The following is a 25,474-nucleotide window of genomic DNA, read 5'->3' on the forward strand; positions in this document are numbered from 1 at the left end:
CCCTTTGCTCAGGGGGTATGGATTAATTAGCTGACTAGAGTGTGACACTTTGAGCCTAGAATATTGAACCTTTTCACAAAATTCTAATTTTAAGCTGCATTAATGCAATTCCTTTTAATTTGCATTACTGAAATAAATGGACCTTTGCACGATATTCAAATTTTTTGAGTTTCACTTATACATATTCTTTTGCCACTAATACATGCCAAAAAGGGCTTTAGAACATATAACTAATACCGCTGAACATCAAATACTTTTTTTGTGCCACTAATACACGCCAAAAAGGCTTTAGAACATATAACTGCACCGCTGAATGGCAAATATATATATTTTTTTGCCAATAATACACGCCAAAAAGGGCTTTAGAACATATAACTGCATCTCTGAACGGCCATTATACAGCTCTGTAATTCCAGAAATCTGTTCCTGTTATTGGGGTGCAAGTGCTGTTTGATACAGCCATTAACAGGGTTTATTACAAGGAAATAGTTCTACGTCTTAGGGTACTTTCACATTAGCAGCAGGGGATTCCGGCAGGCTATTCCGGCGGGTGAACAGCCTATAGGATCCGTCCTGCTGCTAGTTCACGTGTGCCTCCGGACTGCAGCTCCGTCCCCATTGACTATAATGGGGGGCGAAGTTCCAGCGGCAGCACGGCTGCGCATGGCGAGAGGCAGCCGGACTAAAAGTACGACATGCAGTACTTTTAGTCCAGCTGCCTCTCGCTGTGCGCTTCTGTGCTGCCGCTGGAACTCCTCCCCCGTCCCCATTATAGTCAATAGGGACGGAGCGGCAGTCCGGAGTCACACGTGAACTAGCAGCAGGACGGATCCGATAGGCTGTTCACCCGCCGGAACAGCCTGCCGGAATCCCCTGCCGCTAATGTGAAAGTACCCTAAGACGTAGAAATATTTCCTTGTAATAAACGCTGTTAATGGCTGTAACAAACAGCAATTGCACCCCAATAACAGGAACGTTTTTCTGGAATTACAGAGCTGTATAATGGCAATTTGGATCTTCAGTCAGTGCAGCAAGGTGTAATAGGATTGTTCCTATTACCCAGGCTGTAAACTCCCCTACTGTACCCTGTTCTGCTTCAATACTGTGGAATGATTCCTCGCTATCCTTTCCCTGAACTGTTATACAGCAAAATAAAAGTTTTAAAGTCTTTCCTAGCACTTTCCCTAGCGCCTTCTGACGTCTCTCCCTGCACTAAGTACACTGGAAAATGACCGAATCCAAGAAGGCTGAGGCTATTTATAGGGCTGTGACATCACAGGGCTGGCTAATTGCTCATTGGCTGCATGCATGGAATTGTGGGTGATCCCTCGTTTCCACAGTTCCTTGCTCCATGGCCTAACACATGCAGCAGCCATTTTAGGAAAAATATGTGATTCGTTACCAGGAAGCATGTGGAAATTTGGTGCAAATCAAATTCCACTTTGTAAACCTCGATTCACTCATCTATAGCAACAATGTACTAGCAGTGGAATCCACCTTACCAGTTCAGACGTTCCCATATTTTCCTAGGCGGCAGATGTGCCAAATTTATTCAGGGCACCTGATTAAATATCCCTGAGTATGCCCGCCAGCGTGTATCAGCCAATAAATGGCCTGGTGGGTGCGGTCTGGTGGCTATATGTAAATTTGTCATGCGCCCTAGCCTCTGCAGTGATGGCTAACCTCTGGCACTCCAGCTGTGGTGAAACTACGACTCCCAGCATGCTCTACTCATTTCTATGCAGTTCTGAGAACATCCAAGCAAGTGTGCATCTTAGGAATTGTAGTTTTACCACAGCTGGAGAGCCAGAGGTTAACAATTTGGAAAACAGTTTGCTGCTCACTGAGCAAGCACTCTATGGGGAAGTTGAGGGGGAGGGTGAAAGCGAGGAGGCTGAAGAAAGTTAGGTAGCTAGCTGAATAACAGTTAGAAAGCGGGGTAGAGGGAATAGTGCCAGGGAGGCTAGCCCTGATCTGTCACACCCCAACAAGTTTGAACGTTTGGCAGATGAGGGGGATGTCGGTTCAGGGACAGCACTGCTGCAGCCGGACACTTCCTCTGCCAGTCAGGGGAATGTCAGCTCCAGTAAGCAGGGGACCAGGAGATCAGGGCAGCCCAGACAGGTGCTGGTAGTGGGAGACTCTATTATTAGGGGTACAGAAAGGGCAATCTGCCACAAAGACCGTGATTGCCGAACAGTGTGTTGTCTTCCTGGCGCTAGAGTTCGACACATCGCGGATTGGGTTGACAGATTACTGGGAGGGGCTGGAGAAGACCCAGTGGTCCTGGTCCATATTGGAACCAATGACAAAGTTAGAGGAAGGTGGAGAGTCCTTAAAAATTATTTTAGGGATTTAGGTCAAAAGCTTAGGGCAAGGACCTCAAAGGTAGTGTTTTCCCAAATACCACAAGCCACACAAGAAAGGCAGTGGGAGATTAGGGAGGTTAACAAGTGACTCAAGAACTGGTGTAGGAAGGAGGGGTTTGGGTTCCTGGAGAACTGGGCCGACTTCTCTGTCAGCTACATGCTCTATCGTAGGGATGGGCTGCACCTCAATGGGGAAGGGGCAGCTGTGTTGGGGGGAAAGATGGCTAGAAGGTTGGAGGAGTGTTTAAACTAGGGATTTGGGGGAGGGTAATTGCGTTATAGGATGGGAAGATAGTGCAGATAGAGACCAGGGGCAAGGTAGTGGGACTGGGGGAGGAATAGAAGGAGGGACTAGAACAGTTCAGAAGGAAAGGTGCAGGGTAAAAATATACATAAACCTCTTAATTGGATGTATACTAATGCCAGAAGCCTGACTAATAAAACTGGTGAAGTGGAATTAGTGATGTGTGAGGAGGACTATGACATAGTGGGAATAACTGAGACATGGCTGGATGATAGCTATGACTGGGAAGTTAATGTACAAGGTTACAGTCTGTTTAGAAAGGATTATCAAAACCAGAGAGGGGGAGGGGTCTGCCTTTATGTAAAGACCTGTCTAAAGCCCACAGTCCGAGAAGATATAAGTGAGGGACATGAACATGTGGAGTCAGTGTGGGTAGAAATACATGGAGGCAAAAATAACAATAAATTACTAATAGGATTTTTTTATAAACCACCTAGTCCAGAGTCCACAGAAAATCTGCTACTAAACGAGATAGACAAGGCAGCAAATCATAATGAGGTGGTTATTATGGGGGACTTCAACTACCCAGATATAGACTGGGAAACTGAAAGCTGTACATCTCATAAAGGAAACAGGTTCTTGGCAATAACCAAAGACAATTACCTTTCCCAACTAGAGGGACGGCCATACTGGACTTAGTATTAACCAATAGACCTGACAGAACAACAGACGTGCAGGTTGGGGGACACCTGGGAAATAGTGACCATAAAGTAATATGTTCCAATTATCCTTCAAATGAGCGTTTCTACAGGGAAGAATAAAAATACCAAACTTCAAAAAAGCAAACTTTAGCCAACTAAGAGAGGCCATAGGCCTAACTAAGAGAGGCCATAGGCCTAAGTAACTGGGACAAAGGCCTCCAAAAAAAAAATACAGACATAAAATTGGATATTTTTAAAAGCATCCTAAAATCTAATTGTGAGCGGTACATACTTTATGGGAATAAGAGGTTAAGGAACAAGAAGAAACCAATGTGGATAAATGGAACTGTAAAGATGGCAATAAATGACAAAAAGAAAGCATTTAAATCACTAAAACAGGAGGGTAGCGAAGAAGCACTAAAAAACTATAAGGAAAAAAATAGAATATGTAAAAAAACTAATAAAAGCCATCAAACTAGAGACCGAGAGATTAATTGCCAAAGAGAGCAAAACTAACCCTAAAATGTTCTTCAATTATATAAATGGTAAAAGGTATAAATCTGAAGGTGTCGGCCCTATACAGAGCAATGAGGGGGGAGTTGCAGAGAGCGATGAGGAGAAAGCAAAGCTGTTAAAAAAAAAAATCTCCACTGTATTCACTGAGGAAAATAAACTGTCAGATGAAATGCAGAATGTAAAATTAAATTCCCCATTAAAAGTGCCCTGTCTGACCCAGGAAGAAGTACAACAGCCACTTAAAAAGATTAAAATAGACAAATCGCCAGGACCGGATGGTATACACCCCCGTATCCTAAGGGAATTAAGTAATGTCATAGCCAGACCCTTATTTCTGATATTTAAAGACTCTATACTGACAGGGAGTGTTCCACAGGATTGGCGCATAGCAAATGTGGTGCCAATATTCAAAAAGGGTGCAAAAACAGACCCCGGAAACTATAGCATGGTAAGTTTAACATCTGTTGTGGGTAAACTGTTTTAAGGTTTTCTAAGAGATGCTATCTTGGAGGATCTCAATGAAAATAAGCATCATATCAGCATGGCTTCATGAGGGATCGGTCATGTCAAACTAATTTAATTAGTTTCTATGAGGAGGTAAGTTCTAGACTTGACAGCGGCAAATCAATGGATGTCTTATATCTGCACTTCTCCAAAGCATTTTACACTGTACCACATAAAAGGTTAGTATATAAAATGAGAATGCTCGGACTGGGAGAAAACGTCTGTATGTGGGTAAGTAACTGGCTCAATGATAGAAAACAGAGGGAGGTTATTAACGGTACACACTCAGATTGGGTCACTGTCACTAGCGGAGTACCTCAGGGGTCAGTAATGGGCCCTATTCTCTTCAATATATTTATTAATGATCTTGTTGAAGGCTTGCACAGTAAAATATCAAGATATTATGCAGATTACACTAAACTGTGTAAAGTAATTAACACTGAAGAGGACACTATACAGCTACAGATGGATCTGAATAGTTTAGAGGCTTGGGCAGAGAAGTGGCAGATGAGATTTAACACTGACAAATGTAAGGTTATGCACATGGGAAGGAATAATGCAAGTTACCAGTACATACTAAATGGTAAAACACTCGGTAACACTGACATGGAAAAGGATCTAGGAATTTTAATAAACAGCAAACTAAGCTGTAAAAACCAGTGTCAGGCAGCTGCTTCCAAGGCCAATAAGATAATGGGTAGTATCAAAAGGGGCATAGATGCCCGTGATGAGAACATAGTCCTACCACTTTACAGATCACTAGTCAGACCACTCACGGAGTACTGTGTAAAGTTCTGGGCTCCTGTGAACAAGGCAGACATAGCAGAGCTGGAGAGGGTTCAGAGGAGGGCAATTAAAGTAATAAGTGGAATGGGGCAACTACAGTACCCTGAAAGATTATCAACATTAGGGTTATTCACTTTAGAAAAAAGACAACTGAGGGGAGATCTAATTACTATGTATAAATACATCAGGGGGAAGTACAGAGATCTCTCCCATCATCTATTTATCCCCAGGACTGTGACTGTGACGAGGGGACATGCTCTGCGTCTGGAGGAAAGAAGGTTTGTACACAAACATAGAAAAGGATTCTTTACGGTAAGAGCAGTGAGACTATGGAACTCTCTGCCTGAGGAGGTGGTGATGGTGAGTACAATAAAAGAATTCAAGAGGGGCCTGGATAAATTTCTGGAGTGTAATAATATTACAGGATATAGCTACTAGAGAGGGGTTGCTGATCCAGGGAGTTATTCTGATTGCCTGGTTGGAGTCGGGAAGGAATTTCCCCCCCTTAAGTGGGAAAAATTGGCTTCTACCTCACAGTTTTTTTTTTTTTTTTTTTTTTTGCCTTCCTCTGGATCAACTTTAAGGATAACAGGCTGAACTGGATGGACAAATGTCTTTTTTTGGCCTTATATACTATGTTACTATGTAAATTCTTCACCATTTTCTATATTTCATAAAGACTTTATTAGAAGGTGCCATATAATCATTCTACAAACACATAGGTTAACAGTAACTAGGAAGTGGCCAGCTACAGATCTTAAATTCTTAATTTTCCTGACATTATTGGGGCTTTCCCTTAAGCTTCAAACCTCATCTGACCTCATCCTATCGATTAAGCTGTAACCTTATTTAGTCAGTCTTTTTGTCTAATTTCAGATCTACACTCAACAAGGAAATCGGCCTAAAACCCTTTACTGCAGTGTGGTCTTTTGCATGTTTAGGAATGCCTGTTATAACAACTTCCCTAAACATCCTTACACATTATCTTGCCTCCTATAATATGTCAAATAGCTACTATAAAAATAACCTAAGTAGACTACACAAATACATAGTAGGAATTTCAGATAATAAGCTTGTCCATGCCGTTTTTAAGGTTACCAAACTCACAGGACTATTGTATCATATATATATATACTGTATAAATACACTACGTGCAGAATTATTAGGCAAATGAGTATTTTGACCACATCATCCTCTTTATGCATGTTGTCTTACTCCAAGCTGTATAGGCTCGAAAGCCTACTACCAATTAAGCATATTAGGTGATGTGCATCTCTGTAATGAGAAGGGGTGTGGTCTAATGACATCAACACCCTATATCAGGTGTGCATAATTATTAGGCAACTTCCTTTCCTTTGGCAAAATGGGTCAAAAGAAGGACTTGACAGGCTCAGAAAAGTCAAAAATAGTGAGATATCTTGCAGAGGGATGCAGCACTCTTAAAATTGCAAAGCTTCTGAAGCGTGATCATCGAACAATCAAGCGTTTCATTCAAAATAGTCAACAGGGTCGCAAGAAGCGTGTGGAAAAACCAAGGCGCAAAATAACTGCCCATGAACTGAGAAAAGTCAAGCGTGCAGCTGCCAAGATGCCACTTGCCACCAGTTTGGCCATATTTCAGAGCTGCAACATCACTGGAGTGCCCAAAAGCACAAGGTGTGCAATACTCAGAGACATGGCCAAGGTAAGAAAGGCTGAAAGACGACCACCACTGAACAAGACACACAAGCTGAAACGTCAAGACTGGGCCAAGAAATATCTCAAGACTGATTTTTCTAAGGTTTTATGGACTGATGAAATAAGAGTGAGTCTTGATGGGCCAGATGGCTGGATTGGTAAAGGGCAGAGAGCTCCAGTCCGACTCAGACGCCAGCAAGGTGGAGGTGGAGTACTGGTTTGGGCTGGTATCATCAAAGATGAGCTTGTGGGGCCTTTTTGGGTTGAGGATGGAGTCAAGCTCAACTCCCAGTCCTACTGCCAGTTTCTGGAAGACACCTTCTTCAAGCAGTGGTACAGGATAAAGGCTGCAAGGTAAGAAAAACATGATTTTCATGCAGGACAATGCTCCATCACACGCGTCCAAGTACTCCACAACGTGGCTGGCAAGAAAGGGTATAAAAGAAGAAAATCTAATGACATGGCCTCCTTGTTCACCTGATCTGAACCCCATTGAGAACCTGTGGTCCATCATCAAATGTGAGATTTACAAGGAGGGAAAACAGTACACCTCTCTGAACAGTGTCTGGGAGGCTGTGGTTGCTGCTGCACGCAATGTTGATGGTGAACAGATCAAAACACTGACAGAATCCATGGATGGCAGGCTTTTGAGTGTCCTTGCAAAGAAAGGTGGCTATATTGGTCACTGATTTGTTTTTGTTTTGTTTTTGAATGTCAGAAATGTATATTTGTGAATGTTGAGATATTATATTGGTTTCACTGGTAAAAATAAATAATTGAAATGGGTATATATTTGTTTTTTGTTAAGTTGCCTAATAATTATGTACAGTAATAGTCACCTGCACACACAGATATCCCCCTAAAATAGCTAAAACTAAAAACAAACTAAAAACTACTTCCAAAAATATTCAGCTTTGATATTAATGAGTTTTTTGGGTTCATTGAGAACATGGTTGTTGATCAATAATAAAATTAATCCTCAAAAATACAACTTGCCTAATAATTCTGCACTCCCTGTATATATATATATATATATATATATATATACACAAAACAATTATTCATGTCTTTTCCATTCCAGGTTCTTCATGCTTCGGAAGAAGGTTCAAGTTCAAAAAGTTCAAAACAGGTACAAATTCATCTTACATCACCATGTCATGCAATTAAAGTGGTTGTGCAGTGCTACTATATTGATGACCTATTCTCACTAAGTGTTAACAGTGCCCCCAATAGTAATAATGCCATAGTGCCTATACTAGTAATCATGTTCCCATAGTCCCCTAGTAGTAATAAAGCCCACTATAATGCCCCCCCCCCCCCCCCGTAGTAATAATAACCCTTATAATGTGTGCCACTCCCTTGCAATGTGTGGCAGTACAAAAATACCCCTTATAATGTATGCTAGTACAAAAATGCCCCTTCTGTGTGCCAGTACAAAAATGGCCCTTATGTGCTAGTACATAAACCACCCCTTTTAGTGTCCCCAGTAGAACCAATGTCCTCATAGTGCCCTGCTTATAATGTGTGCCAGTCTTGCCTCTATGTGGCTGTCAGAATGCGGTGCAGACACAGGCATTTTCCTATCTGTGTCCTAAACTGCATACTGCCTGGCTCATGCGGCTATGTTATCATTGTGCGATACAGTTGAGTATGGAAGAGGAAGCCTTATACAATTGAAGAGCTCATTGCCCACGGCCCTGCATTGTTGGCAGGGTGCGCTTGACTAGCAGAATAAAATGTGGTTCACCTCATGGTACAGATACAGATTTTTTTATATGTCTCGTGGTTGCCATTCCATCCAAGACTATTCCTCATCTTGGAACCAGGAATTAGCACTAGGGCAAAATACACACAAGTGGTCTCCAGGACTCACTGTTTCTAGATTTGGTCTCCAAAATCAGAATTAATTAACTGCTCAGTCCAGTTCGCCATATTTGTCATGTATGGTATATTTTAAAGTAAATATAAAATGATTGTGCTCAGATTTTTTTTTTCTTTTAACATACATAAAAAGTAATGCAGAGTGCTTTCTTTCTCATGACTTTTATCACTTCTACGATATAATGATGTATACATCTGAAAATACTTTACCCATTATCTAAATATCACTTATAGTGTGAAGAAGCACAACAATCAAGTATTGAAGAACTTTTGAGTATCCAGACAGGCAAAAATGACAAATTATCGATTGCAAATGGAGCATTTATAAAACAATTATTTCCACTTGAAGAAGTAAGTTGCAAAATTAAAGTTATTGTTTAATATTGTTCTCTAATTTTATTAGCACATATGTACAGTATAATATGTGTTGTGCAGTTCCTCATGTAAGATGAATGGATTAATAATGGTATTGCCATTTACCATCTAAACCAATACTAATGTATCTTCACCTAAAATCTGTTTAAAAAACGAACGCAAAATGACACAACTAGGGTTCTTAACTTTTTTTGACTTACTCATGCCCAAGGTGCATTGTTTTGTGGCAAAATTGCACCACAATTCTGAAATACAATTCTCTCTCAAACCAATCCATCCAATAATTGGTACAGGATTAGATAAAAGTGTCTATCCATGCACCAGATTTATCATCCAGACACTGTGATAGTGCAACGGGCGCCTCGCTCTAGTGCCCTCTCTGTAATGCAACCAATAAAGGTTAGACCAATAAAGACAGTAGCAGGGTGCAGAAGTGGTAACACCACTCTGGGGTGTTACACTCCCTCTTGCTTAAAACCAAGACGCCCTCGGCTTGTGCTTAGGATGTGCTCTAAGTGTAACCAAGGAAGGTTGGAGTGCTGCTTTAGACTATAGACTATTATGTCATACATATACTAACATAGAGACGGCTACCACTAGGTTTCTGCCCGTATGTGTAGAGTGTCTATTCACAGGTCGCCCTCTCGGTATAACCAGTGAACCAAAAAAGTCTGCACTAAGCGTTCAAATACTCCACACAGGACTGGGCCAGAGTCGTATATGGAGCGTGGAGGTGTCATGTACTATAATACCTACACAATACTATGAGACGTCCGCAAATAGAAGGGTGGCTTCGTCCTCTATTCCGTTCCTAGCACCAAGGTCTATAAAAAGCTTTTCACACGGTCACCTTGATGACTAAACAGGTAGCTAAACATACATAACCATAAAGCTGCGCACTAAGCCTTAGGACACACCAAAGTAGGAGGAGGAGCGGGTTCTCTCCAAGAATTCCCACAAAGGTTAATCCCTCTAAACACACATTTTAGCAGTGGGGTTACCCTTGACGGTGTTAGATCTGCTTGGTTACATAACCCGTCGTCCTCAGAGGCAGTCCATATGAGCTAAAGTAATGATGCTAACTATCTGGCCAACAAGCTTAAGTCCAAAGTCGATTTAAAAGTGCATACTTGGTCACATTGCGGTACCTGTAAAATAATACATGCAATTGGCAAAATACTTTAACATTGCATAACCTGTAAAAAATGTTGTGCAAAAAGACAGTGCAAATATATAAGGCAATAGCATAGTGCAAATAAATTCACATGAAAGTCTTTTTCTTCAATGCTGGCGGATCAAGTACACCAAACTGGAACAAGCTTTGCAAAAGTCCTTTGTAATCCATAGGAAATACAGTGGGATGAGAAAGTTTGGGCAACCTTGTTAATTGTCATGATTTTCCTGTATAAATCGTTGGTTGTTACGATAAAAAATGTCAGTTAAATATATCATATAGGAGACACACACAGTGATATTTGAGAAGTGAAATGAAGTTTATTGGATTTACAGAAAGTGTGCTATAATTGTTTAAACAAAATTAGGCAGGTGCATAAATTTGGGCACTGTTGTCCTTTTATTGATTCCAAAACCTTTAGAACTAATTATTGGAACTCAAATTGGCTTGGTAAGCTCAGTGACCCCTGACCTACGTACACAGGCGAATCCAATTATGAGAAAGAGTATTTAAGAGGGTCAATTGTAAGTTTCCCTCCTCTTTTAATTTTCTCTGAAGAGTAGCAACATGGGGGTCTCAAAACAACTCTCAAATGACCTGAAGACAAAGATTGTTCACCATCATGGTTTAGGGGAAGGATACAGAAAGCTGTCTCAGAGATTTCAGCTGTCTGTTTCCACAGTTAGGAACATATTGAGGAAATGGAAGACCACAGGCTCAGTTCAAGTTAAGGCTCGAAGTGGCAGACCAAGAAAAATCTCGGATAGACAGAAGCGACGAATGGTGAGAACAGTCAGAGTCACAGACCAGCACCAAAGACCTACAACATCATCTTGCTGCAGATGGAGTCACTGTGCATCGTTCAACCATTCGGTGCACTTTACACAAGGAAATTCTGTATGCGAGAGTGATGCAGAGGAAGCCTTTTCTCCGCCCACAGCACAAAAAGTGCCACTTGAGGTGGGCTAAAGCACATTTGGACAAGCCAGCTTCATTTTGCAAAGAGGTGCTGTGGACTGATGAAACAAAAATTTAGTTATTTGGCCATAACAAGGGGCGTTATGCATGGAGGAAAAAGAACACAGCATTCCAAGAAAAACACCTGCTGCCTACAGTAAAATATGGTGGTTCCATCATGCTGTGGGGCTGTGTGGCCAGTGCAGGGACTGGGAATCTTGTCAAGGTTGAGGGACGCATGGATTCCACTCAGTATCAGCAGATTCTGGAGACCAATGTCCAGGAATCAGTGACAAAGCTGAAGCTGCATCGGGGCTGGATCTTTCAACAAGACAACGACCCTAAACACTGCTTAAAATCCACTAAGGCATTTATGCAGAGGAACAAGTACAATGTTCTGGAATGGCCATCTCAGTCCCCAGACCTGAATATAATTGAAAATCTGTGGTGTGACTTGAATGAACTAAAGATGTTTTGTAAAGAGGAATGGTCCAAAATACCTTCAACCAGAATCCAGACTCTCATTAGAACCTAAATAATGGAAGTGGGGCACACTCTAAAAGTATAGGGATCTTTATTAACACAATAGATGACAATACAATAAGATATTAGCAAGTGTAATAAAATATCAGCAATATAATAAAATATCGGTAAGTATAAAATTGAATGAATGTCGACAAATCAAAGAAAAAATAGAACGCAGCAGGTATGATAATGCTGACAATAAGATAGATTCTAAATTATGACTGACCATAAAACGAAACATATAAATATACTACTAAGACACTATGTTCGGTGTGTACATGGATCCCAATATAGACTTGAAACAAATGTCCGATCAAACAGTGTAAAATAAATCGCTGGTTGTGCTTGATATAATGTTCCATACAAAGTTTATATGGGAGTATGAATCATCTTCTCCTGCAAACAATCCTTATTCGCCTATGTTGGCAGTGATCAAAAGCGTATGTAGCCTGAAATTTTGATTATACAGTAGTCAGGCTATCCATGCGCACAGCGGCGTCCCGCTGTATTTAATGTGCAGAGCGATCGCTTATCGAAGATATGTAGAGGCTAACCCGAGGTTCTCTTGATGCTGGATGGTGAGCTCTCGACTCGGCATGTCTGTCTTAACTCCGGTCTCAAGAGCTGATGCCCAGATTCGAATTTTGGCGCCAGTGAACTTTGTTTGCTGCACGTGGTATGACAATAGCAGTAGTATGGCAGTAATTCACTTCGGCAATTCGCTGGTTAAAGTAGCAGTTATCCAGACTTCCTCGGTCTTGTAAGGTCTCTCTACTTCATAGGGGGATGGATACCAGACGCGTTTCGGGGATTTACAAAAAAGACCCCTTCCTCAGTGGTTAGTTTCCCCCTACTCGTATCCCACTTTTATAGTGGATAAGGTATATCAAAAGCAATGGTTCGGAATCCAGGATTTTTTCGGATTGGGATCCATGCATTCTGTTTCTGGCTTTGAACATGTATTCAAGTAATATTCTTATTGTCAACTTATCTCATCATGGCAATATAGCAACGGCTTGCATAAGTGGTTAAAATGTACTACTTTAAAAAGACAAGTTCCGAATACATAGATGTATAAAATATAAATATATAAAAATATATATATATGGATATAAAGAGGAAATATATATCAGAAGTCAATAAAAGAGCATCTATTTTCAGCACCGATACGAGGGCATCAGGAGGTAGATAGCAGATTTCTCCTGGTACGGGTTTACTAAAACTATTCAATATTTTCATTTTTTCTACTGCTATTGTCATACCACGTGCAGCAAACAAAGTTCACTGGCGCCAAAATTCGAATCTGGGCATCAGCTCTTGAGACCGGAGTTAAGACAGACATGCCGAGTCGAGAGCTCACCATCCAGCATCAAGAGAACCTCGGGTTAGCCTCTACATATCTTCGATAAGCGATCGCTCTGCACATTAAATACAGCGGGACGCCGCTGTGCGCATGGATAGCCTGACTACTGTATAATCAAAATTTCAGGCTGCATACGCTTTTGATCACTGCCAACATAGGCGAATAAGGATTGTTTGCAGGAGAAGATGATTCATACTCCCATATAAACTTTGTATGGAACATTATATCAAGCACAACCAGCGATTTATTTTACACTGTTTGATCGGACATTTGTTTCAAGTCTATATTGGGATCCATGTACACACCGAACATAGTGTCTTAGTAGTATATTTATATGTTTCGTTTTATGGTCAGTCATAATTTAGAATCTATCTTATTGTCAGCATTATCATACCTGCTGCGTTCTATTTTTTCTTTGATTTGTCGACATTCATTCAATTTTATACTTACCGATATTTTATTATATTGCTGATATTTTATTACACTTGCTAATATCTTATTGTATTGTCATCTATTGTGTTAATAAAGATCCCTATACTTTTAGAGTGTGCCCCACTTCCATTATTTATATTCCTTATTACCTTCAGACTGGGTGTTGTCTGTTTAGTGGGTGCACCTCTGTGCGGTTCTCCACCCCATTTTAGTGCGACATTACGTGTTTTATTAATTCTCATTAGAACCTACAGTAAGCGTTTAGAGGCTGTAATTTCTGCAAAAGGAGGATCTACTAAATATTGATTTCATTTCTTTTTTGTGGTGCCCAAATGTATGCACCTGCCTAATTTTGTTTAAACAATTATAACACACTTTCTGTAAATCCAATAAACTTTATTTCACTTCTCAAATATCACTGTGTGATATATTTGACTGACATTTTTTATCGTAACAACCAACAATTTATACAGGAAACTTTCGCATCCCACTGTAGTAATGTCAATATTTATAATCCATATGAGATACTAATGTCATTTGTAATCCACATGAAGTATAGGATAAAATAGCAGCAATGGCAAATGAGAACCCTTTTTGCAAAAGGTGGCTCCCACTTAGTCTGAGAAGGGGGGAAAAAAGGAAATTGGCGCAGACGTGCGCAACTGGGAGGTATTATCTGTAGATGGGGGAGGCCCTGACAAACCATGCTCCTCTGGGGGAGACTCAACCTACGCTGGGCAACAGAACATAAAAACAGGCCAACTCGCTCTCTCTTGTCATAAGCAGTCCATGTTGAGGCTCCAGTAGTTCAATGGAGGGTTACCAGAAGGGCTATAAGTCTCTACCTGGATCCAATACTTGACCGTGCAAAAGTCCTTCTTTAAGCTGCGAGACATCCTCATTGCTGTCACTGCCAGCTCTTGTGCTCTCCAGTAAAAGCTTCATCTGTGATCTCCTGGTGGCCTTCTGTGGCATAATGTTTAATTGGAGGATCACCCTCTTCAGGAGGATCCTCTGCAAGCCTTGGCTTTTTCCTTGTAGGTGACAGATTCTCCGGACAGCAATAAAGGATAGACCTTTGGTCTTTCATAGCAAGAAGCTCTGCATTTGGTGGTGGTTCTGGAATGCATGGAGAAGTATCAGTGGACTTTTCACTGGTGAATAGATCACTTTCAGTGATTGGAGGATCTGGTAGTGTCATACCAGGTTCTCTATCTTCAGCAGGCAGCTAAAAGGAAGTCTTGGAGGCTTCATGCAATTCTCTGAGTGAATGAGGTTCTCCTGATTAATGTAGAAGCCAAGGTTCTCCAAAGTAGTAAGGCATAGTAAGAGGCATGATGTAGGTGGCTGCAGCTGCTGCTGGTGGATAAGTGCAGTCCAAGTGGGTGCCATCTTCGCTGTCAGACATGGCCTTTGATACCCTATACAAGACTAGAGGGGTCAATGTAAGCTTGATTGCAATTTAAGTGCACGTTTCTATGGGCAACAGCGGCAGAATTGGTGTGTGGCTTCTTTAAGAGTCACTGCAACTGCTCCTGATGAAGGGGACCCACTAAGAGGCCCCGAAACGCGTTGGAGCTGCTCACTCCCCCAACCCTGGCTTTTGGAATAAAAGAATAAAAGAAAGAACAAGGACTCCTGAGTGATCTTTGTTTGTTTCTGAGACTCTACTGGCGATCCAGGCGCAGGAGGTGTGATGTGGGTGTCTTGAGTTTTATCCCACATTACCCTCCTGGGTGAAGTATGTCACTGAGATTTTGATTTTATATCTTGATTTTATATTTGCGATTTTATTTGCAATTTATATTTGCAATTTACCATTGCATTTACTATTTGTCTACCATATATTAACTGATCCTAATAACAACAACCCCTGCGGAGTGTGCAAGTACTGCCACTCCACTTACACTCACCTAAAGAATTATTAGGAACACCTCTTCTATTTCTCATTAATGCGATTATCTACTCAACCAATCACATGGCAGTTGCTTCAATGCATGTAGGGTTGTGGTCCTGGTCAAGACAATATCCTGAACTCCAAACTGAATGTCAGAATGGGAAAGAAAGGTGATTTAAGCAATTTTGAGCGTGGCATGGTTGTTGGTGCCAGATAGGCCGGTCTGAGTATTTCACAATCTGCTCAGTTACTGGGATTTTCACGCACAACCATTTCTAGGGTTTACAAAGAATGGTGTGAAAAGGGAAAAACGTCCAGTATTCGTCAGTCCTGTTTGGCGAAAATGCCTTGTTGATGCTAGAGGTCAGAGGAGAATGGGCTGACTGATTCAAGCTGATAGAAGAGCAACGTTGACTGAAATAACCACTCGTTACAACCGAGGTATGCAGCAAAGCATTTGTGAAGCCACAACACGCACAACCTTGAGGTGGATGGGCTACAACAGCAGAAGACCCCACTGGGTACCACTCATTTCCACTACAAATAGGAAAAAGAGGCTACAATTTGCACGAGCTCACTAAAATTGGACTGTTGAAGACTGGAAAAATGTTGCCTGGTCTGATGAGTCTCGATTTCTGTTGAGACATTGAAATGGTAGAGTCCGAATTTGGCGTAAACAGAATGAGAACATGTATCCATCATGCCTTGTTACCACTGTGCAGGCTGGTGGTGGTGGTGTAATGGTATGGGGGATGTTTTCTGGGCACACTTTAGGCCCTTAGTGCCAATTGGCCATCATTTAAATACCACAGGCTACCTGAGCATTGTTTCTGACCATGTCCACCCCTTCATGACCACCATGTATCAATCCTCTGATGGCTACTTCCAGCAGGATAATGCACCATGTCACAAAGCTCGAATCATTTCAAATTGGTTTCTTGAACATGACAATAAGTTCACTGTACTAAAATGGCCCCCACAGTCACCATATCTCAACCCAATAGAGCATGTTTGGGATGTGGTGGAACGGGAGCTTCGTGCCCTGGATGTGCATCCCTCAAATCTCCGTCAACTGCAAGATGCTATCCTATCAATATGGGCCAACATTTCTAAAGAATGCTATCAGCACCTTGTTGAATCAATGCCACGTAGAATTAAGGCAGTTCTGAAGGAAAAAGGGGGTCCAATATTAGTATGGTGTTCCTAATAATTCTTTAGGTGAGTGTATTTATACCTAACAACATAAGCTGCTACCTCTGGGTTATATACCACCACAATCCTAGATACTAGGGATTCTGGCGCCTCTCTGTGGTCCTTTTTAGCGTCCCCGCGCTACCCCACCTGCTGGTGAACCAGGCACATTACATGAAATAAACAGTTGCAAACAAAATAGGAATGCACATTGTGGAGGACCTGGAATAAATACACAAGATGACATTCAGATTAGACCAATAAAGAAAGTAGCAGGATGCAGAAGTGGTAACACCACTCTGGGGGGTTACAATAGATCTGGTATAGTTCTAGACAGCATGTCTAAATTTACATCTATATGATTAGTACATCTGGGCCATTGGGTAGTTATCCTCCCCAAATGCCAGTTTCATGGCTTAAAAAAGTCGCAAACTCTGGTTTGTGATATTTCTTTTTACCGGTACTGTGACTAAATTTATATGTAGTTGGCGTTTCTACATCAGCACTTTCTGAAAAGGGTGTGTGATGTGTGTGGGTTCATCAGCCCCTGCACATTTATCATCATTAACCCCACTTTTTGGGTTAAATGATGACTAAAATATACGTTTACTATGAGCTGGATTTCAATCTAGGAACACAGACTGCCAGAGGATGCACTTAAATGTATGATGAGGAATGCCACCATCATAAACAAGAGCCCCCTTGCAGCACAAGGCATAGAAAATGCCGGACTTTATAAATCTCCACCATTCTGTCTTCCCACTCATTCTAATGCAGTCTAATCCGTGCTGACAGTGTAAGAGTTTGAAGGGAAAACACCGAATTGGTAATGTCGAGGTAAATTCCAGGAAGAAATATAGTGAAACTTCACAATGCAGAGTTCTAATTAAAGGTGCTCTTTTATAGTTATTTTAGGCAAAATAAAAACATTTACTAAAACTGGTAGGAGAGCTGGCAGGTTGTCTTCAATGAGTAAACACAGCCTTACCACAGACTTACACATTAGTATAATTTGCCTTGTACTGTTTGTTAACTATTTCTGATTGAAATTCTTTATTTCAGAAATTTTTACAAATTTTAAAAAAATGCTACAGGGCAGAGGTCAATAGTGTGGACTTCAAGACTAATCCAGAAGCAGAAAGACAAAAAATAAACGAATGGGTAGAAAGCAAAACCGAACGTAAGTAATGTTTACCACTTACCTTATATTGTGCACAGCTGCACTGTTCTATAACTTTCATGGACCGTTCTTTCTTAAAGGGGTTGGACACTTTCTGGTTAATGTTGACCAATGTGTATGTAAGATGATTATATGACACTAACTAATATAGCCTTTGGTGATTTTCTGTGACGAGTGCTATATTTCATAGGTCCCCTTGTTGCGCAAATCTTCTGTGCTATCCACACAGGAGATCTGTCCATAAGATGGCTGCTGGTGGAGGGTCATGTGACCAGGTAAAAATAACTTCAGACACATCACTCAGCCTTCTCCAATCTCCACTCAAATACATCACATCCGCCATCTGCACTTGAAATATGGAGAGTTTAGTGAAGGTGTAGAGTATTTTAATAGAGGAGACTGAGTGATTTGCTTGGGCACATCACCCTCTATCTGCAGCCATTTTATGGGCAGGACCGCTGTGTGGACAGCACAAAGGACTTGGCCAACAAGTGAAAATACCTTATGAAATATAGAAAATGGTGCAGAATATAAACAAATACTATATTAGTAAATGCCATATAGATATCTTACAAACACATCGATCAACAGTAGCCAGAAAGTGGCCAACCCTTTTAACGTTTGTAGTATTGCAGAGAAAGCCATGTTTACTATATACTAGAGATGGGCAAACCTTTTGAGATTAAGTTTGTTTCAGGTTCACCAAATTTTTTGAAAAAGTTTGTCTCAGACCCGAATTGATTCTACCTGAACCAAAATTGCTCCGATTGCCCTGAAAATTTGTAAATAACACCCTCTAGTCTTCTAGGACTAATAACTTCTAGGAATAGATGTTATCCCTTTTCATTCATTTTTTATAAATTTTTGCTTTTTCTCGCCCTCCCTCCCTAAGCTCTTGAATAGTGATGGCCTTGCGGTTCGCCCGGCGGTCGGTTTGCGGTGAACTTTGCTCATTCACGATTCGCCAAACATGCAAACATATGGCGATATTCTTTTACATTGTGAAGAACTTTGACCCATGACACATCCATCAGGTGGTACAGGACAGCCAATTGAGACGTTTCAGCACATGAAAATACCCCCTACCTTATAAATAGACCCGATCTGGCCGCTATTTCACATTCAGTCTTCTGTTAGTGTAGGGAAAGGCTGCTGTGTGGAGCAAGGACAGACTGTTAGGGACAAAAACACTATCAAATAGGTCCACAAAAGTCAGTTTAAGGACTGGTATAGGTGTGCTATTGATAGGTGTGCAGTACAGAGGGGTGTAATACACTTATAATATACTTTCTAATATAGAAAGCATATTATAGTGGTTTTGTATTGTGCAGCAGTGGGGAATGGTTCTGCAGCGATACTGCAGCAACACAGAGTGACAAATGCAATTAGAAAAAATAATTATAACTGGTGTGATATACCAGTTGCCCCCCAAAAAAACTGATTGAAGCAGGGTGTTATATACCAATAATATACTTTCTATATAGTGCATTTGGGTACTGCAGCATTTGTTTGTGGTTTTGCTGCGTTGCCTCTGCTACACACAGTGACAAACGGTATTGGAAAAAATAATTATAACTGGTGTGATATACCAGTCGCCCTCCAAAAAAACTGATAGAAGCTGGGTGTTATATACCAATAATATAGTTTCTTTATAGTGCATTTGGGTACTGCAGCATTTGTTTGCGGTTTTGCTGCGTTCCCTCTGCTACACATAGTGACAAACGGTATTGGAAGAAATAATTATAACTGGTGTGCACATGCGCGTACGCGAAAATTCTATTGACGATATTTTGCATTGAAAAAATTTGAATAATACACCTGGTATGCCACTGTCCATGTTGTGGGACTATTTGTACACTTCTAGTAATTATTTCTTTGCTGCAAATATGAGCTGAAGGTTTTTCAGGTTCGCCTACTATTAAAATGAATGGGACCCGCCACGAACTTGCGGTTCGCGAACATTTGATCGTGTTCGCGAACCGTCCCGGCAGATGTTCGTCCATCACTACTCTTGAACGCAAAGGCATCAATAGCAAATGATGTCAGACTAACACCCCCATATATAGCTATGGGTAGACGCATGTTTGATGGCGTTAATGAACACCAGGGGTCATTTACATGCCAGTCTTAATAACCCATATAGTTGGCGGTGGATCTGCAGACCTCTACATAACTTCAGCGTATCCAGTGCCAGTCTAAGTGTAAGCCAGGTTCTTTGCTGGATTACATTTAGACCATTTTTTACGCCTAAACCAGGTGTAGAAAATGATGAATGAGATGGGCCCGCTGGCCTGTCCCCTTCCGCACTCACACCTCGCCCACTTGGGATCCCCTGGCGTGAGTGGGGAAGTAACCTTTGACCCGTAATATGTGTCAGAAATACGTCTAATATAGGCTTATTTCCGTATAGTAAATGACCCCTAGCATATTTAAAAACACACCACTCCATTGCATGTGTTATTCTTTTTCATATTCCAAAGCTTCCAAAAATGGGCAGAAGGTATTTAAACACACACAGTGTTATGGGAAATAAAACTGTGTCTTGCTTGGGGACCATGCATTCATAAATTATCCCTTCATTATGGTAGATGCCTGCCCATATAACAAGCACAAGTGTTACTTGTCAAAAGAAAGACCTGCTTGTTGGGACAAGGCCTCCAAAACTTATGCATTAACAGAGGCAGAATGCTTGTCCGTATTTCTACACGCACAAGTGATAATTGACAAAATAAACTCTCCTCAATGAGAGTTTCTGCTTATGGGTGCCCAACAGCTACATGGCAGACAGCAAGATGCATTATCTGTTCTTCTTCCACCATCATCTCTTGCTTCATCTGCTCTAAGATAAATATGAGGAGGGTGAGATAAATTATACTGCAGTATTCCCTACTTCCGCAATCCAAAGACAATTTCAAGGAGCAGCCCACATTCTCTGCCACGTGAGAGTACAAAGCAGGGGTGGCTTTATTTAAGAAATAATTACGGCTAGGTATCTTCCAATGAGGCTGAGCACACGCCCTGAAAGTAGCAGACTCTACTAAATGTTACAGCAGCAACTGCACCGCCAACATGGCCAAGTGGAAATTAAGCTTGCGCACCATCAGATTGCTGGGCATGTAAAATTGTTTCCTGGCCACGCATTCCGTTATCGATGGCTGACAATGGAGCTGAGGAGGAAGAGGAGTCTGAGCAGTAACTGATGATGACAATGACCAGGACACCACACTGCATGTGGATGCTGACTGGTCGGGAGAAGGGAAAAAACTCTTGTTGTGTTAGCTGGCAGCCATCTCTGTTTTCCCACTGGATCGGGTGATGCCGCTTCATGTGGTTCCTATGTTTGTGTATGACTGCCCAAGGCTTATTTTGCAGATCTTGCACAGGGCATTGCTGTTGCCTTACAGCAGCGAGGAGAAAAAATGCAGACGAGAGATAATAATGAAGAACCAGAGGCAGCCAAGCTTGGCTTAACTCTGGCACTTTTTGAGACTGCTGCACCCACAGTATCAGCGGCATCACTTTGCTCTTTAATGCTGACACTGCCATTACCCTCCTCATCAGATGTTACCTCCTCCTCAGCACCCTGAACCAGCCTGTTACTGGGAAAAAAGAAGAAGCCCCACTAGGAAGGGTCAGTGAAGACAGGAAGGACAGCACTGAAAAGCTTCTCTGGGGCTTCAAGGAGGAGGAGCAGAAGGAATGCTGTGACCCCTGGCTCCAAGGCATGGTGTCGGACTCAGAAGTGACCTCCACGTCATCCTGCTGTGACTGAGAGGAAGAGTGAGCCATCCAATCTATAATCTCATCCTCCTTCTTCTAAATGATAATGTTGCACCTTTCCAAAGCCAGGGAGAACTGTGGCTTATTACTACTACTGCATGGATAGCTGATGCTGCTACTACCCACATTCTGACTCTGGGAGGACAAGACCTGGGTCTTTCATTTTGAACCCTTCCATTTTACAGACATATTATTATGAGGCCTAATGTAAACTCACAATTTTCATAAATGAAAAGTCACCAGTTTGGTAAATAGACCGGTTATAGCAAAATAGCAAATTAGTTTTCTTTAGCTTAAAGACAGAGATGCAATTAAATGTCCCTCCCCTGTCCTTCTACAAACTTTGATGCTGCTATTATTTACTGTGAGAAAAATGCAGTATTGGCACTGGTAAGATTTGTCTACTATAAAATTTGCATTTGATAATGCAGTTTCTAAAAAGACTTTTCTCTAATGTAAAACACACATTTTTAATCTGTAATGCCCTTATCACTGCCTCCAACAACACCAATATAACCATGCAAGAAAGGCTGGTGTAAGATTGTATATTGTTATTTCTGTGTCACAACACTAAGGGGTTCATTTATTAACTGATATACGCCAGCTTTTTTGTCTATATCTGTCACAGATTGCAATGCAAAAGTTATTTGTGCCGCAATCTGTGACTTTTTCCTGGTCATGCCAGGTCTAAAAAAAGGAGTGTGGCATGGGCGGGCCATCTGGCCCTTCTCATTTACCAGTTTCTATGACTGTTTTAGGCATAGGAAATGTTCTAACTCTATGCCAGCAAGGAAGCTAACGTTGATTTAGACCGGTGGTGGATGCACCAAAGTTATGTAGAGGCCGGCTCAACATAGACTGATATGCTCACTCTGCACAGGCAGCTCCTGCCTGCTGCAGCCCCTGATTGGCTCAGAGGTGACAAAAGCCTCAGCAGCCAATCAGGACAAACCCCCCCCCCCCCCACTTCCTCCCAAGGTCATATGAGCATCCCTATTCTTCCTCCCTTGTGTTTTTTCCTGCTGACATATGCAGTAAAATGGTGCTGCATGCCATTTCACTGGATTGATCCAAAATGAACCTGAAAAGATTTGGGTTCTTTTGGTAGATACATTTTTGTGAAATTCGTAACAAACCCAGTTCGTTAACAATTGATTTGCTCATACTTACTATATACTTTTTATACCTTTTATCTAAATCACTCTTAAAGGGTTTCTATCATTAGAAATTCTGTTATGCAGCCTACGTCACAGTGAGGAAGCCGGCACCAGGAGCGTGTTCTTTACTCACTGCGCCTGCGCCGAATCCAGAAGTGGATGGCGCAGGCACGGGATTTCTTCAGCAATCCAGCTAACTCGGACGTCACTCAAGAGCGGGACGGGCTAAACAGAGGACCTGTGTGGGATAAATGGTTAGTGGACCGAGCCTCTAGGTGCTGAATCAACGCCCTCATAGCACCTAGAGGCTCATTTGCATATTTTAAAAGTGTGTTTTTTAGGAGAACGGCAGCAGAACAAAAGTATAAAGAACACTGATATGTTCTGCTGACATTAGCACATCGCTAATGTCAGTGAGCTACATAACAGGATTTCTGATGATAGAAACCCTTTAAATAATGCTGGTGTTCTTGTAAATCAATATAGCCATGATCACAGAAGTATAAGAAAACGTATACTTATCTATATAAAAGTATAGATGAATCGAAGTTCCATAAAGTTTTAACTAAAAGATCAGGTCCAAAGAAGGTTAAGGCCAAGATGTTCCTTTATAGTGATGGACGAACATCGGCCGGGATGTTTCGCGAACGCATGTTCGCGATCAAATGTTCGCTAACCGTGCGTTCCCGGCAGGCCCCATTCAATTTATTGGCAGGTGAACCTGAAAAACCTTTAGGTCATATTTGCAGCCATTAAATACTTACTAGAAGTGCACAAATGATTAATTCGGCATTGCGACTTCCTCATCTATCAGCTCCTGCATCTCGATGGCTTGATCAATGACACGACACAATGCACGCTCCAGAAAGAAGGCATAAGGTACAATGTCACTGATGATGCCCTGGCTGCGACTGACCAGTTTGGTGATCTCATCAAATAGCCGCAGAAGTCTGCATGCGTCGTGCAAAAAACCAAAACCAGACTCCCCAGAACCTGTCCTGCTTCAGAGTTCGTACAGGTAGTCGTTAACGGCACGTTGCTGCTGGAGCAGCCTATCAAGCATATACAAGGTGGAGTTCCAGTGCATCGGGCTTTCACAAATCAGACGTCTGATGGGCAGGTGGTGTCGCCACTGAATGTCAGCAAGGCGAGCCATGGCCGTGTAAGATCTTCTAAAATGGCCAACGATTTTAATGGCCTAACGCAAGACGTCTTGGACCCCAGGGTATTTGGGAACGAATCGCTGCACGACTAAGTTCAGGACATGTGCCATGCACGGCACGTGTGTCATTTTGCCCTGTTTCAGCACACTCAGCAGAATGGCACAGTTGTTGCACACTACTTTACCAACTGTCAAATTGAGCGGGGTTAGCCACTGATCGGCCTGTGACCGCAGAGCTGAGTGTGGCACTTGGCTTCCATGCACAACAGCCGCAGCACAGCATGGCAACATCTCACCTGGCACGTCGAATGGTTTCTGGGGTTTTTGGGGGTGCAGTGGAATAGGTGGTAGCAGTAGAAAAGGAGGCGTAAGCCGAGGAGGAGACTGAGGATGGAGTAGGAGGAGAAGAGGCAGGCCTGCATGCAATCCACACCAAATCCACACGGGTGCCACGGGTTACATGCTTGACGGCCATCAGAAGGTCTACCCAGTGGGCAGTAAAAGTTATGTACCTTCCCTGCCTGTGTTTGCTAGACCACGGGTCTGTGGTCAGATGTATCTTGGCACTAACACTGTGTACCAGAGATATATTCAATTGCCGCTGAAAGTGGCCATATACAGTGCTGCCCATAATTATTCATACCCCTGGCAAATTTTGACTTAAAGTTACTTTTATTCAACCAGCAAGTAATGTTTTGACGGGAAATTACATTACAATAGGTGTCTCCCAAAAGATAATAAGATGATGTACAAGAGGGATTATTGTGGGAAAGAAAAAAATTCTTAGCTTTTATTTACATTTGAGCAAAAAGTGTCCTGTCCAAAATTATTCATACCCGTCTCAATAATCAATAGAAAAGCCTTTATTGGCTATTACAGCAATCAAATGCTTCATTAATTGCAGACCAGCTTTTTGCATGTCTCCACAGGTATTTTTGCCCATTCATGTTTAGCAATGAGCTCCAAATCTTTCAGGTTGGAGGGTCTTCCAGAGGTTAAAGGGGAATCCATTAACTGGGTTTCGTACAGAATACAATGCACTTTTGATTTAAGGAAAAAATCTGAGTATACTTGATGATAAAACATTTACCTTTTTAAGTGCAGACACCTTGGTTACCCCTATCATCCACGCTCTTCCTAAAATGCACAAGAAAATCATTCCCCCACCACTTAGACCCATAGTATCCGGTATAGGATCGCTTCTTGAGAGGATAGGTGCATGGTTGGATGGCATATTACAACCTCTTGTGAAAATGCTGCCTGGGTATCTAAAAGATACCACTGATGTCCTTAATGCAATGTCACATAGGAGATGGGATAAACAATACATGTGGCTTACTATGGATGTTATCACTTTATATTCCTCCATACCTCATGACATAGCGTTGCAATCCCTTGAGTACCATCTACACAGATATAGTAGTCAATCGCCAGATTCAATAGACTACATATTAGACATCACTCAATTTCTCCTAACACATAACTATTTCAGTTTTGACCAGGTGTTCTTTTTGCAAATCCGTGAAGTTTCTATGGGGGCCAAATTTTCTCCTTCTTTGGCTAACCTGACGATGGGTTACTGGGAGGAACGTTGTTTGTTTTC

General features: G+C 41.7%; 1 protein-coding gene across 1 annotated transcript in view; it reads left to right on the forward strand.

The window, feature by feature from the left end:
- LOC122939212 (serpin B4-like) overlaps positions 1–25,474 on the forward strand; it is a 54,343-nt gene that overhangs the window by 18,646 nt on the left and 10,223 nt on the right. Inside the window, exons 3-5 of the mRNA XM_044295249.1 lie at positions 7,879–7,926; positions 8,913–9,029; positions 17,655–17,772. Of these exons, the coding sequence (XP_044151184.1) occupies positions 7,879–7,926; positions 8,913–9,029; positions 17,655–17,772 (283 nt within the window). The remainder of the gene's footprint in view (positions 1–7,878; positions 7,927–8,912; positions 9,030–17,654; positions 17,773–25,474) is intronic.

The sequence above is a fragment of the Bufo gargarizans genome, chromosome 5 (genome assembly GCF_014858855.1).
Source record: "Bufo gargarizans isolate SCDJY-AF-19 chromosome 5, ASM1485885v1, whole genome shotgun sequence".
Lineage (NCBI taxonomy): Eukaryota > Metazoa > Chordata > Amphibia > Anura > Bufonidae > Bufo > Bufo gargarizans.